We start from the raw sequence: 15,721 nt of genomic DNA on the forward strand, positions 1-15,721 counted from the left end.
CAAATAATGAGGTTAACCAGTAGTTATATAAATTTCAAAAAATTTTATTCTAGCCTATGTTCATCTTGTCATGACATAAGGATGTTTTATTACTTTAATACGTTCTCCCAACCTTTTTTTTTTTGGCAATATGATTATTGGAATGCTGTTGATAAGGCCTCTCTCTCATCAAACATATTAGGAATTATGGAATACACAATGTATTAGGAATACACAGATGTTTAAAACAACCTAGAATCATGATTATGAAGCCAAATGTACAAAATGCTATGAGTGTATGAATTAGATCCTATATTCTTAGAGTTAATATCCTCTCAAGTTCTGTGGTGATTCTTTGTAAGGAGTAGTTTTTTAAAATTTTTATTTTATTTGAAATGCATATAGAGGAAGACATCATTCATTGACTGGTTCATTCTCCAAAAGCCCACAATGGCCAAGACCAGGACAAAGCCAGGGGTCAGGAACACAATCCAGGTCTCCCATATGGTTTATAAAACTATTATGGGGCCATTGTCATGGTCCAGCAGGTTAAACGTCTGCCTGGGATGCTGGCATCCCATAGACCCTGCTCCTCAGCTTCCAAATGAGCTCCATGCTAATGTTTCTGGGAAAGGAGCTGAACATGACCCAAATGCTTGGGCCCTTGCGACCCACGTGGGAGACTCGGATTGAGTTCCTAACTCCTGGACCCAGCCTGGCCCAGCCCTAACTGTTGTGGCCATATGGGGAGTGAACCAGCAGAGAGGACACAAACACATATACACTCAGAGATCTTCCAATTGCATCTCCCATGTGGGTGCAGGGTCCCAAGGCTTTGGACTGTTCTCTACTGCTTTCCTGGTTCACTTGCAGGGAGCTGAATGGGAGCAGCTGGGACATGAATGAGCACCTCTATAAGATGCTGTTGCCACAGGCAGAAGGCTAACCTACTATGCAAAGGTGCTGGCCCTGAATTTATTTTATATTTTTAATACACTAAAGTTTTCATTGCTGCATGAGACTTGAAAGAAATTTAGCAAATAATGGGAACTTTAATCTCCAGAAATAAATGATTGTCCTCTACCATTAAAGCTCATTCAGTGAAAAGTTTGGGAAACACCATCCACTGGTTCTCAACCTTTTTCTATATAAGCACAACCTTATTAACATGAGCCATTCTGAGGTATACCTAGATCTTGAGAGGCAAGAGAATTGTCTAGGTTGGCATATATGGTTAGTGCAATTTTCCCTTCTAGCTATAATTCAAACTGATAGCCCATTTCTCAACCACTGTCTTAGAAAATATAATAAGCCTGTCCTGACAATGTTTTTCAAGAAGCAATCCCACCATCTAAAAAGGCCTGTTTTCCAAAAGATGCCTATGTGGTTCTTAATGGAAATGTGATTTATTACCCCAATTTTTTGTACTTTGATTTTCCAATATCTAATTTGCTTCAAATCAGTTCATCTAAAACTTTAATGAGCCTACAAATTACCCGAGGAGCTTGTTATGACACACATTCTGATCTAGTAGATATGGTATGTGGTGGTCCAGTGCTTCTCAGTGTCTAGCAAGATCCTGGTGATGCAGATGTTTCTGGCGCAGCCTCCATACTCTGGGTAGGAAAGCTTTAATCAGTTCTCTTGTAGCAGTGCTCTGTACATTTTGAACCTTACTGTCTCTTATCCTGTGGTAGATTGCATAGAAGCACAAACTAAGCTGGTGAAATTTTTCTGAAATAAGAAACCAATAAAATCCTGCGTGACAGCCTTTCCATAGCATAGAGTTTAGTACTACTATTTGGGGCTTCATAATATCTTTTACACAGGTGTTTTAGGTTGTGATTTAAAGGGCTGAGTCAACTGGAAAGGTGAGGTCTGGGTACATGAAATAATATGTTTGCATATCCTATTGGTTCCACAAATATGTGACTTCTATAAGTTAGCATGGATAGAAGCAGGCAGATGAGCTGCAAAGCTGTTAGAATAGCATAGCAGGAAATAGTGATGTGAGGCTAATTTAAAGCCATAACAGGAAAATCATATAGGATGAACTAGCAAAACAGGAAAGTATGAATGAGATGTGCCATGTGTATTATGATGAGGGGGGAGACTGGTGGAGCTTGGAGAATAGGGACGATGTGAGAAGTCTGATTTCTTAGCCTAAAAGTAAGCTTCTGAGCTAAAGAAACCCAGTAGGAGAAACTCATCTGGTAAGAAGTACATTGCAGAAATAACTGGCTTTGACATGTTCTATTTGAGGTACTTTATACCATATTAATAAAGAGTACAGTATCATGGTTGGCAGCAGGACAAATTTAGTTTCAAATCCCAGTTCTGCCATCCATTTAGCTGTGTGATCTTAGGCTAGTTATTTAATTTCATTTTATGAGATCTATTTTTATTTGCAAAGCAGGGTTAGAGAAGATACACGCACACACACACACACACACACACACACACACAGAGAGAGAGAGAGAGAAAGAGAGAAAGAGAGAGGGAGAGAGAGAATGAATATCTTCTATAGCAGAACTGGGCTAATCTGAAACCAGTATCCAGGAGCTTCTTCTAGGTCTCCCATGTGGGTGCAGAGGTCCAAGGAGTTGAGCCATGTTCCACTGCTTTCCCAGGCGCATTAGCATGGAACTGGATTGCAAGTGGAATAGCTGGGATTTGACCCACCGGCCATATGGGAATGCTGGTACTGCAGACACTGACTTGATTCGCTATCTCACAGGGTTGGTCCACATGAGACTGCCCCTTTTGTCATTCTATCAGGGCCCTAACCCTAACTACTTATTATCTGTCTGTCACATTTTCTGGATAGCCCCTGCCACAGTTTAGCCTTTAAGGATGTTGGAAAAGATTGTGTTTTCACGAGGAAGGAAATACATAAGGAACGGAAAGGGATAAAGCAAGGAGGAATGCTCATATCTCTACATTGGCTGTTCACTCATCTCTTGTTAGGAAGATGAGGAAGAATCTTCCTTAGTTCACATCCAAATTAGGATGGCTTTCCCCATAAATACTTCACAGTGTGGCGTCTGGAGGAGTTGGCTTTTTTATCCTCTCTTTAAAGCTGTCTTGGGGTTAATTATTTTCTGTCTCTTAGTAAAGAAGAACCAAAGATTTCCCCTTTTCTCACCTGCTAGAAAAATCCCTGCTTGTAGCACACGTCGGTCTCACTAGAAATGACCCACATCTTGGAAGAGTTAAGCCCAAGACACACCTTCAGAACAGAATTGGCATTTGGTTGTGCCCCATCCCTTTTTCTTCTATGTATTATTTATTTATAGCCATATGGCCCATAGGCTTAGTCTCAAAATTGTTTACCAAGTGTCCATTCTCTGTATGTTGCCATCCAATGTCTTCCTTCTTTTGAACTTGATTTTTATTTTCAGTGCACTCTCACTTACTGCAAGAAATAAAAGTAGCAATCACTTAGTTTCTTACCACACCATCACACAAATTACTGACCTCATTTGAACCTGGTGTTTAAGCAGCTGTGTACATTTGCAAGCTACATAGGGGTAAATGTCATGCTGAAACAATTTTTTTCCCTTAGGGGCCTGGCGTAATAGCCTAGCGGCTAAAGTTCTCGCCTTGAACACACCAGGAGGCCATATGGGTGCCAGTTCTAATCCCGGCAACTAACTCCACTTCGCATCCAGCTCCCTGCTTGTGGCCTGGGAAAGCAGTCCAGGACAGCCCAAAGCCTTGGGACCCTGCACCTGTGTGGAAGACCTGGAGGAAGTTCCTGGCTCTTGGCTCCTGGCTTCGGATCTGCACAGCACCGTTGTGGTCACTTGGGGAGTGAATCATCAGACGGAAGATCTTCCTCTCTGTATCTCCTCCACTTTGTATATCTGACTTTGCAATAAAAATAGATAAATCTAAAAAAAAAAAAAAAAGACTTCAGGGAATCATGAGCTTCTTCCGGGTCTGAGATGTATATGTAGAGTCCAAAGGCCTTGAGCCATCCTCCACTGTCTTCCCAGACCATAAGCAGGGAGCTGGATCAGAAGTGGAGACTCCCGGCTTCAAAACCAGCATCCATATGGCAGCAGGCAAAGGCCTCCTAAGCACGGCAGCGACACGCTCATTAAACATTTGTTGCTATTAACTGCTCCTTCCCGGAATGGGCCGTTATTCCAAAATGTTGAAAATTATATATTCTTTAAAAAATTTAAATTAAGACAGCAGATTTCACATAACATTCTAATGTGCCACTCCCTCCTTTCTACTGAAATTTTATTTTTTACAGTCTAATGTCCTCAGTTATAAAAATTAGGGTCAGGCGAAGCAATAACTCTACAGCTAAGGTTCACGCGTTCAAACCAACACAAACTTCCAACTTCACACCGGCACAAACACAGCGCACCCTTGGCGGGACCCGCTTTGAAACAGCACCTTTGGTTCTCAACCCAGTGTATTGTGGGAAATGTAGTCCCACGCTCCGGTTTCCACAGTACAAATTACATAGAGAACTACAACTCCCAAGAGACAAAGAAACAGGACTGTTTCCCAGCCGGGCGGTAGCGCTGTGGGAGGGAATTGGCAACCTTGCTGCCTACGTGGGAGAGTAGAGCGGGTGGGGGTAGAGGGGAGGGGGAGGGAAGCGAGTGGGGTGTGGAAACCCTGAACCTGAGCCGCTGCTGCCAGAGGGAGATTTGGTAGGGGGGAGAAGTAGAGAGGGAAGAAACGGGTTGACGGTGAGGTGAGCAAAACACCTAGGTCGCTGCTCCCGAGTGGCACAAAGTTCTTCACAATGTGGCTAAAGCCCGAGGAAGTGCTCCTGAAAAATGCGCTGAAGCTGTGGTTGATGGAAAGGTCCAACGACTACTTCGTGCTGCAGCGGCGTCGGGGCTACGAGGAGGAAGGAGGTGGTGGTCTGACGGGTAAGTCGCTGCCATCCCCCCGCTATGCCTTAAGGGCAATGCCCTCGGACCGTGGTTACTTAAAAGGTAGCGAGGAAAACAGTTGCTCGCTGTTGCCTGGCGCCCAATTCTGAAGAAACCTTAGCACTGAGACCCGGCTTCTCCCGCCACCACCTTTCTGCCACGACTGAGTTCCGAGCCGTCTTACTGGACCAGCCCTGGCTCTCTGAGTGGGACAGCGGAAGGAAGGAGTTCTTTCTGAAGGCAAAGCAAGGTTCTGGTGCCTGCCCTGTGGTTTCCCACGGTTGTGGTGGCGGCTGCAGAGGGGAGCATGGGCGGGGTGTGTGTGGCAGGGTGGGGGGGAGGAGGGGAGGTGGCAGGGTAGCCGGTGTTCAACCTGGAAAGGTCGCGTTTGTGGTGGTGGCGGGTGGTGGGGCAGGGTGGGGGGAGGGAGCGGTTCGCAGCTGTTGGAGTAACTTTTTTCCTTAAAACGCACTAGGATAATAACCACCCTGGTGGGGGGGGGGGGCGCGGATGTCTTGGGGATGGCGGGGAGAAAGGGAGGCGCTTCAGTCACATCCTCAGAGCCAGGCTTTTACGGAGAGACTGAGCTGTCAGACGTGGAGCCTGGGGAAGTGTTGGGGTCTGGCTCGGGCTTGTAGACCTCTCCCCTGGTGTCTTTCAGGGTGTTTTCAGTGCTTTGGGATTCCTTCTCAAGGGATACTCCGTTGTCCTAATGCACAGCTCTTGTAGTATTTGGCACTGTCCCTTTCGGAGGCATAGTTCAAAGCCAAAGAATGGAGCTGTGAGGCTTCATACCTAACCCACCCTTTGATTTTGGGACTAAAAACAAAAACAAAACGGTTCCTTGACTGACTATTCCAAGCCTCCAGAAGGTGTTTGTTTGTTTTGAGAGCATTCATCTTGGACAGGGCCGTTCAAACTTTTGGATTTTGGGAAAACAAGGATCCTTTATTATGATTATTTCTAGTTTTATTTTTCTGGCCTTGAATTGTTGGACTACGCTTAAGTTAGATGTTGTGGAGGGAAGGGAAACAGTCAGGAAACCCGCATTTTTGTACCAGCCTAGGTTATTAACTTGTTAGATGACTTTCAGCAATTTATTTATTTTTCATTTAATACATAATACATAAGCATTTTTCATCTAATTCATAATACACAAGGAAGTATTATGTGCCACCAGCAATGCTCCACAGAAGAATAGTTAAGATTCATTCATTGTCCTTTAAATGGTCATAATTTGGATGAGAGAGGGAGGTGGAATGGGCCTGTGTATATACACACCTGAGCAAAGATCAAGTAATAAACCAGGCAAATCAAAAAATTAAGGCACGTGACTGAAGAGTAAAGATGTGTGGAAGATGCACACTATTTTTTTTCTCATTTATAAAATGGTGCCTAACTCACAATTAAAAAGGTAAAATGAAAAATAGTGCCAAATCAATGTATGGAAAGTCTGTTATAAATGTCCTCTGGTTTCCTTTTTGTCAAGCCACTTCCAAGCTGGAGAGAATTCTGAGGATCTAAAGAATGTTTATTCTTGAACATAAACAAAGTTCACCTTATCCAGCTTCTAAGAAGATTCCTAAAAATATGGCAATAAAATGTTCCCTGTTAAAGCAGACACCTTCACATTTCTGATTTTTTTTTTTTTTTACTTAGAGGTGTTATTTTGCAGAAGTCTTGAAATCTGAGAGTCGATTGCTTGTAATTACTTGGGGATGTAAATAATCCATTTAAGTTCACTGACAACAAGTCAGAATTTTTTTATATATATATATTAAATATATAATATTTTAGCATATGTAGTATATATCACATAGTATTCCATACATGTGAATACATTTTGTTAACTTTTTAAAATAAAAAATGAAAATACAATAAACTTTAAAAAATGATTTATTTTCATTTCATTTGAAAGGCATTTACAGAGAGGAGAGACAGAGAGAGAAGGTTTTCCATCTGCTGGTTCACTTTTTAAATCGCTGCAGCAGCCCAAGCTGAGCTGATCCAAAGCTGGGAGTCAAGAGCTTCTTCCAGGTCTCCCACACAGGTGCAGGGTCCCAAGGCTTTGGGCCATCCTCCACTGCTTTCCCAGGCCACAAGCAGGGAGCTGGATGGGAAGTGGGGTGGTAGCTGCGACACTAGCTGGTATCCAGATGGGATATCAGTGCTTGCAGATAGAGGATTAACCTATTTAGATACTGTACTGGCCCCAGAAAATGCAGTAAATTGTATAGACTTGTGTTATAACCCCAGAAATACTCTTTTTTTTAAAAGATATTTTTATTTTTATTGGAAAGTCAGATATATAGAGAGGAGGAGAGAGAGGAAGATCTTCCATCCATGGCTTCACTCCCCAAGTGGCCACAACAACCAGAGCTGAGCTGATGCAAAGCCAGGAGCCTGGAGCCTCTTCTGGGTCTCCCACACAAGTACAGGGTCCCAAGGCTTTGGACCATCCTCTACTGCCTTTCCAGGCCACAAGCAGGGAGCTGGATGTGAAGTGGGGCTGCTGGGACACAAACCGGCACCCATTAGGGATCCCGGTGCATGCAAGGTGAGGACTTTAGCTGCTAGGCTACTGCACTGGGCCCAGAAGTAGTCTTTTTAAAAAATATTAATTGTTTTTGTTCTTTGATGATTTGTACATAGTTGGTTACGGTAATAAGGGTCAAGAGCTACGGAAAGGTTTGTGAGATCACCATTTCCACATTTTCTTTTTTCCTTCCTGTCAGAAGTAGTCTATTAATGTATTTTGGTTCTCCATCATTTGATTTGACCAGTCTTTACTGGTTGCTTTTTGCCCACATTCACCAAAGTGTTCTTGCCCTTAGTACAGCTATGTTCCTAAATCCTAACTCAGAAATCCTTGGAAATCCAGTCACTGCACTGCAGTATTAAGTTGTTTTTATGTGTAAGCTTCCTTGAAATAGTCACTCCTTGTTTTTCTGTATTTGATTTTTCATTTGACTTGCTTTCTTAAAAGCGTGCATTGATTGCAGCAACTTCTTATCTCCATCCACTCACCCCCATGTACTGGTCACCCTTTCTGTAGAGCAAGAGGACATTTATCTGAAGATTGAAATCACACTTTCTACTAAACAGGTGTGCTGTGGCTACTCCTGGCCCCAATGATGTAATGATTAGTTTGTACCTCTGCGTGGTAGTCACCTGTACTATGGACAAGTTGCTTGAAATTACCGTAAGAGAAATCTGCCTCAATAATTCCACAAGAATTACGAAAATGGGTTGGAAAGGAGCAGATATGCTTTTAAGATTTGTTTGGTTCTTTTCAGTCTAGAGCAAAACTGTGTGCAATTACTGTACTTTTTTTAAAAGATTTATTCATTTTTATTGGAAAGCCGGATATACAGAGAGGAGGAGAGACAGAGAGGAAGATCTTCCATCCGATGATTCACTCCCCAAGTGAGCCGCAACGGGCTGGTGCTGCACCGATCCGAAGCCAGGAGCCAGGAACTTCTTTCCGGGTCGCCAACGTGGGTGCAGGGTCCCAAGGCCTTGGGCCGTCCTCGACTGCTTTCCCAGGCCACGAGCAGGGAGCTGGATGGGAAGTGGAGCTGCCGGGATTAGAACCGGTGCCCATATGGGATCCTGGGGTGTTCAAGGCGAGGACTTTAGCCGCTAGGCCACGCCGCTGGGCCCTGTAATTGTACTTTAAGATTTCATTTTATGGCCGGGAGATGATTGGAAATAACTATCAGCAATATGATCGCTTCAGGTGCAGACATGATGAAGTTCCTCCTCAACCCTTTCTTTTTTTAGTTAAGATGGAATAGTAGGTGCAACAGAAAACCATAGGATGGTTGTAATGAGAGAGTATTTTGCAAGTTAAAATTCTGAGGTCCTCTTAATGAACTTTTAAAGGATTTCTGGCTGACAGCTAATACATCACTGACCATTTGCCCAACATTATCTTACTGAATTGTCCTGGCTCATGGCTCATGGAAAAATTTGTTGGACCTAAAATTGTTTCACAGAGTGATTTTCCTTCATTTAAGAAAGTAGTTCACTCTTCTGGAGTTTTACAGTAACTTTTAGTCATCCCTTGCTTCTTTGTACTGCAGGGGATGTTTTTTTCTATGGCATCTCAATTTAGCTCTGGTTTTATGTAATTAAAGGTAGTATATTCATATTTAACTTATTAAGTATAAACCACTATCTCTGATTGGCAGATTGCCACTCCTACATGAGTAGAATTATGGAACTCTATTCTATCCGATGGGGTGTAGATCTTGGGAAGGTCTGCCAATCAGGAAACCTTTGTTTTAGTAGTTTGTTGAGAACATTTCATTCTTGAATTTTCCATAACTGAATTGGATAAGCAGGTTCTTGAATATTGGCTTGATGAGCTCCTAACTATTTTTATGATGTAGAATAAAACCAGGAAATACAACTTTAAAATGGAGTTTTAGGTGCCTTTGATTATCTCCTCTTTCATTTTGGTAGTGTTAATTTGAAATTAAATCATCTGTATAAACTAGAACATGATAAGGTTTGAAGCAAATCATTGAAACATTTTGAAATTAGCTTGTTATAACACAAATTATTGTGTAATTGATTTGTCACAAGCATGTGTATAGAAACAATAAAATAGCCTTTTTTCTTACCCCACCTCAAGGAATCTCACTCTGAAAAGTGTTTGCATTAACTATTCATTATGTTATTATTATTTTATAGTAATTTGTTTATTTACTAGAAGACTATCCTATATTCCATGCCCACAAAGTAACCATCTGATAAAATAATTCAGTGGTGGGGAGGCACGGGGTTTTCCAAGTACCTCACTACTAGGAAGAGGTATCCAAATGGTGGACATGACACTGTATTTTAGGTAAAGAAGATCTACCTTCTCTAACACACACATGCACATACACAAAGCCATTAAGTTAATAAATTCTCATTTGGGCTAATTAAAATGACAATCCCTTACGACAACCCTTAGGGAGGGAAAATCATATTGTATACTCCCCTTCCTCCTGGAGACATCTTTATCCCTGAGGAGTCAAGTAAAAAATTACCCCTAATGATTTCATTGAATGAGAAAGAGCAGCACTGTGGAGAGAATTTTTAAAATAAAGGCTGTAGGGCCACTGTCCTGGTATATCATATTAAGCTGCCACTTGGAATGTTGGTATTTCTTATTGGTTGGTTCAGCTCCTGTGATTCTCCCTGCTAATGTGCCTGGGAAAGCAGCTGAAGATGTTCATGTACCTGGTCCCCTGCGACCCATGTAGATCAGTGTGGAATTCTAGGTTCCTGGCTTCTGTTTGGTCCAACCTAAGTTGTTGTGGCCATTTGTAGTTTTGAAAAAATGAAGGAAGTCACCATCTCTTCTTGGTAGCAGTGAAAGTACCCCATGTATAAGCCTTGTGCCTTGTTTTTCCTGTTTAGGTACCTGTTGGTACGCTGTGCTGGCTTCTCTCCCCTAGTTGCTGCTGGACCCTTCCCTCCCTTACACATAACCTAGAACCAGTACTCCAGTTCACTAGAGGAACATGAATCGTCAATCCTTCAGCCTTACATTAAAGTCACAGTGATGTGGATTGTGCACCACATTTTTTGTTTCTTAGCAGAGAGCTATAATGTAAGTAGAAAGCTAGCATTTGACCTCAAGAAGATTTCATTTTGTTGAAACAAAATTAGAAATTGATGACACTGGTCATCCTTTATTTCTCCAATCATTTCTTTCACAGTATTCATTAAAGGAAACTTTCTGTTTGTTGTTTCTGTTTTGGTTTTTTTTTTTTTTTAACTTGATTTCACAGGAATCAAAATATTCCAGGGTTGGGAACAGCAGCATAGTGCATCAGGCTAATCTTCTGCCTGTGATGCTAACATTCCATGTGGGCGTTTATTTCAGTCCGAGCTGTTCCACTTCTGATGCAGTTCCCTGCTGATGTGCCTGGGAAAGCAGCAGAGGATGGCCCAATTCCTTGGGACTCTGCATCCGCATGGGAGCCCGGGAAGAAGCTGCTGGCTGCTGGCTTCCACCCAGCTCAGCTTTGGTCATAGAACTCATTTGGGGAGTGAATTACTGGATGGAATATTTTCTGTTTCAAATAAAAAAATAAATATTTTTTAAAAGATTTATTTTTTTTAATTTAAGAATAGATTTTTACACAGAAAGAAAGAAAGACAGAGTAAGATAGTCTCCATCCACAGGTTTTTTCTCCAGATGACTACAATGGCCAGAGCTGAGCTGAGCCAAAGCCAGGAGCCAGGGTATTCTTCTAGGCCTCCCACATAGGTTCAGGGCTCAGGAGTTGGGCTGTCCTCTGTTGCTTTTCCAGGCTGTAAGCTGAGAGTTGGATTAGAAGAGGGGCAGCTAGGACATAAACCGATGTTCATGTGGGATGCCAGCCATTATAGGCAGAGGATTAGTGTGCTACACCACCACACCGGTCCCCCAAATAAATAAATCTTTTAAAAAATCCCAGGTAATGAGGGGAGTATATAAAGGTATTTCTGCTTCTTAGATATTGTCTAAGGAGATTTTTATCTTTAATAAGCCAACATTGGCATATACATAAATGTAACATCAAATCCGACACTTGATTTACTCTGTTAATTCTGTTTCTTTTATTCTGTAATTTTTAAAATATTCCTTAAGCTGTAATTACTCTCTCAAGGTTTAGATTCCTCAAAGGTAAAATGTGCATAAAAATTGTCTTCCCTCTATGCTACAGCATTGTTTTGCAGGCGAAATGAGTTTGCAAATCTGTTAACAATTCTCCAAACATTATTCTTCACTCATCTATTTACTAGTGAAGAAATAAGATGCTGAAGTACCATGTTTCTGAGCCTGAAGGAAGTTCTATGTTTATGTCATTTTTCTTTCATGATGTGTTGTATTTTATATAGAATCAGATTTAGAATGATAGCATTGAATATATTCAGTGTGCAATGATATCAGTACAAAAGCAAAACACTCATTCATTGAAATTTGGTATGGTAGTGATTTTGCATTAAGGCTTTATAACCAGAGTAATGTAAAATAATTTGTCATGACAGCATTTCCCTTCTGACTGTAGTTGTCCAAAATCTAGAAGTTCTCAATCAGTACTCAAACGGATATAAATATCACTTTTCTGTTGAATGGTGTTGAAGAGTAGAAGCAACTTTGCCTTCCTTGGTATTATTTCTCAAAACATAATACTTGAAGCAGAAATAATTGTTTTGCTGGTGAAAGCTCAGATTGCTCTGTATAGCATGAAGGTCTATGGGTACAGCATGAGCTAAAAATAATTTTTTAAAATGATAATGTTTGCCTTAAAGTTTTAATATTGTGTTTTTGCAAGGTAAAACTTTTGCTAGTGCTGTATAGGCATAAAAGTTAATAGTATGGCTCAGGGCGATAGCCTAGTGGCTAAATCCTCACCTTGTATGTGTAGGGATCCCATATGAGTGCCAGTTCATGTCCTGGTTGCTCCACTTCTCTTCCAGCTCCCTGCTTATGGCCTGGAAGGGCAGTAGAGGATGGCCCAAAGCCTTGGAACCCTGCACTGATGTGGGAGACCTGGAAGAAGCTCCTGGCCATGGCTTCAGATGGGCTTAGCTCTGGCTGTTGCAGCTACTTGGGGAGTGAATCAGCTGATGGAAAATCTTTCTCTCTGTCTCTCTTTCTCTCTGTAAATCTACTTTCCCTCCCAAAAAGTTAATAGTAAGTTTGGAAAGTGATTATATAAATTTATTCATTTAATATATAATTGCTTAGTGCCTTCCAAAAACTAAATACTGTTTTAGGTGCTGGAGATAAAGCAAAGAAAATATGTCAAATTAGAATTAAGAGGGGCAAATGAATAATATGTAATATAATTGGTAGTGATAAGCAGTATGAGGAAAAATAAAGTAAGGTATTAGCAAATATATGTGCTAGAGAAGGAAAAGGGTTATTCTTTAGGTGATTTGTTCTGGGAAGGCTTCTTTTTTTTTTAAATTACATTGCAATATGTGACACATTTTTATAGGCACTGGGATTCCCCACCCCTCCCCAAACCCTCCTCCTATTGTGGATTCCTCCACCTTGTTGCATTACCATAGTTCAAATTCAGTTGAGATTCTTTCATTGGAGGTATTTACCAAGCATAAAGTCCAGCATCTTATTGTCCTGGTAAGTTCAATGGTTTCTTGGTGAGATCATCTCTGGTCTGAAGGTAGAGCCGACAGAGTATCATCCCAATCAATTAAAAGCCCCAACATAATATTTGCAACAGTTTACAACATTATGGTATTAATTGACATGGTATTGATTAACCAGTATGTTAATAGGAAAATGCAGGTTCTCAACCACATCCTGTGACTTCTTCATAGACATTTCAATTTTGGTTTATATTCAACCGGGTTCTATACACCTTAAAATGGGTATAAATTACTATTCAGCTGTCTCATGTCCATTTTCTTTTTAGTATTTAGCTGTTTATAGTGTTGAAGCATGATTTTGCTGAACTTAGTTGTTTTTTTGGGTGGTCTGAACTGGCTTATAGCTCTTAAGAAGACATGTGTCAACAGTTTAGGTGCAGAACATTTTTTAGGAGGGATGTGCAGAGAAATCCCCAATCCCCCCTCCCCAGTGAGGAGTAACTGATCTTTGTGTCCCACCTAGTGAGGTATGACTGGGAAGGGTTCTGATCTATCACCATAGACTAGAAGGCTAGATTATCAAGAATAAAGTAAATTTAGATAATTCTAGAACTTTTGTTGTGAAGGGATGAAAAGAAATGAATATTAGCTGCCTAGCCACTCTCCTGGGTATTGGGTAGACAGTGATGAATAAAACAAAAAGTATCCATATCTGTGCATACTTTATAATCTAGTGGTGCACACAATAAACAAGTTAGCAAATATATTATTTATGAGGTTGTCAATAATGTTTTGTTTGTTTTGGTTTATGATCTATGTTAATGAGGGAATATTAAAACTCCCAACACAATTTAAGCAGACTACCTCAGGTATAAAATAAGCTTGTTTGAAATCCCTTTATATGGTAAGATTTCTTAAAAAAGATATTTTAGTAACAATATGAGGTGTACTGATGGCAGAATTAAGAGACAAAACTTTGGATTATTTTTGAATTCATTCATTCATCTGTTAGGTAACACTATGTGGGAAGCAGTTTGGTAGAGAGAAATGGCAAGGATATTCTACGTGGGAGGAATAATGTGACAGTGCAGAAGCAAAAGATAACGGTTGCTGAGACACAACAAGTGGCACAGATTTTTATTTGCAATTGAAAATATGGAGCTTATGATATAATGCCCTTAGCAACTACAAAAGATGTTGCAAAATAGTGTCTTCACTTACGCTAGAGAAAGAGAATGAAAGAGACCTGAGAATTAAACCTTTGCTTTTTGTTTCTGTTGCCTTTTTGACTCAGTCTGGATGGTCTCTTTTTCTCCTCTTTCTTTGGTGTAAAGAAATAAAGTTAGGAATACCCACATTTTCTATTATGATATGTCTTCTTGATTTAAACTAACCAAAATAATTACCTAGTTTAGTTTTTCTGAGTAATGCTTTCAAGTGTGATACTACATTTGTTTTGTACCTAGGAATTTGAGTTTTCTATTTTCCTTCATTTTTTGAGGATTACACTTTTTTTAATTTCTCTTTTAATTATTTATTATTTTACTTCATTAATTACATTGTATTATGTGACACAGTTACATAGGTACTTGGGTTCTCCCCACCCCTCTCCAAACCCTCCCACCATGGTGGATTCCTCCACCTTGTTGCATAACCACAGCTCAAGTTCAGTTGAGATTCCCCCATTGCAAGCGTATACCAAACATAGAGTCCAGCATCTTATTGTCCAGTCAAGTTCAACGGCTTCTTAGATATACCCTCTCTGGTCTGAAGACAGAGCCAGCAGAGTATCATCCCAGTCAATTGAAAGCTCCAACATACCATCAGCAAAAATTTACATCATTATGGAATTAGAGGATTACACTTTTTTTTGTACATGGGTACATGAGACTTGAAGAGTTAAGAAATGTCTGTAAATAAAAGTAATAAAAATCTGTAGAAATAGATGATATCTGTTATTTCCCATAGATATTGTAATATTCTGTTTTTGATACTAGTTGCTTTTAAGATAGGAAATAAGTGCTTATTCAAGGATATTTCCAAAAGTTCATAAAATGGAATTAAAAGAGAAGCCTTTTTGGGCAAAAGACTTTTTGAAATCCATGCATAGGTTTATTTTCTATAAACCTTTTGAAAATCCCTTGTATACACCAAATTTTCAGGCAGATGCTTTTAACAGAGTGTAGGAAGAGGGGAAACAAGTACTAAAGAATTATTTTTATTAACTGTTTTCCAAATCACTTAGTTCAAAATTGGCAGCTTTAGAAATGACAGCTGGGTCTATTGGGTTATTCTAAAATAAGCAGCAGCAGTCTTGTTTTAAAGATGTCGATCTGTTAGCAAAAGAAACAGAATCAGGAAAATGTACAACCTCTGTTGAGCACACTACTTTCTCTTATTTGAATCTATTTCCTACTGAGTCTGTTGGCACTTTAGTAACTAGTGTGGTCATTAACATTTAATGAAGTGGAGATTATAAAAAATTCAGTGAAGGTGTTCCTGTTTGCCTTTGTTAGTATGACAATTATGACAAGATACAGAATCTGCTGTAAGGTCTAACAGTCATATGGGCAACATTTGTACCTGAATGTGTTACTTAGAATACAAAGAAAACCTTCCTTGTCTTTTGGAAGTTCATGTGCATGACTCTCCTTGCAGTTCAAGCAGTATTGCCTTACACATGCCCTCAGTCTAGTGTACAAACAGAAAGAGGTGCTTGTCAAACGGAAGCACACTTCAAC

General features: G+C 40.3%; 1 protein-coding gene across 2 annotated transcripts in view; it reads left to right on the forward strand.

Moving 5' to 3' along the window:
* Positions 1-4,592: 4,592 nt before the first annotated feature.
* Positions 4,593-15,721, forward strand: part of TBC1D8B (TBC1 domain family member 8B) — a 78,511-nt gene continuing 67,382 nt past the window's right edge. For both annotated transcript variants that reach the window (XM_004590168.4, XM_058658665.1), the window contains exon 1: positions 4,593-4,877. In XM_004590168.4, the coding sequence (XP_004590225.2) occupies positions 4,748-4,877 (130 nt within the window). In that variant the 5' untranslated portion in view covers positions 4,593-4,747. The remainder of the gene's footprint in view (positions 4,878-15,721) is intronic.

Source organism: Ochotona princeps, chromosome X (assembly GCF_030435755.1).
Source record: "Ochotona princeps isolate mOchPri1 chromosome X, mOchPri1.hap1, whole genome shotgun sequence".
In the NCBI taxonomy this organism is placed as follows: Eukaryota; Metazoa; Chordata; class Mammalia; order Lagomorpha; family Ochotonidae; genus Ochotona; species Ochotona princeps.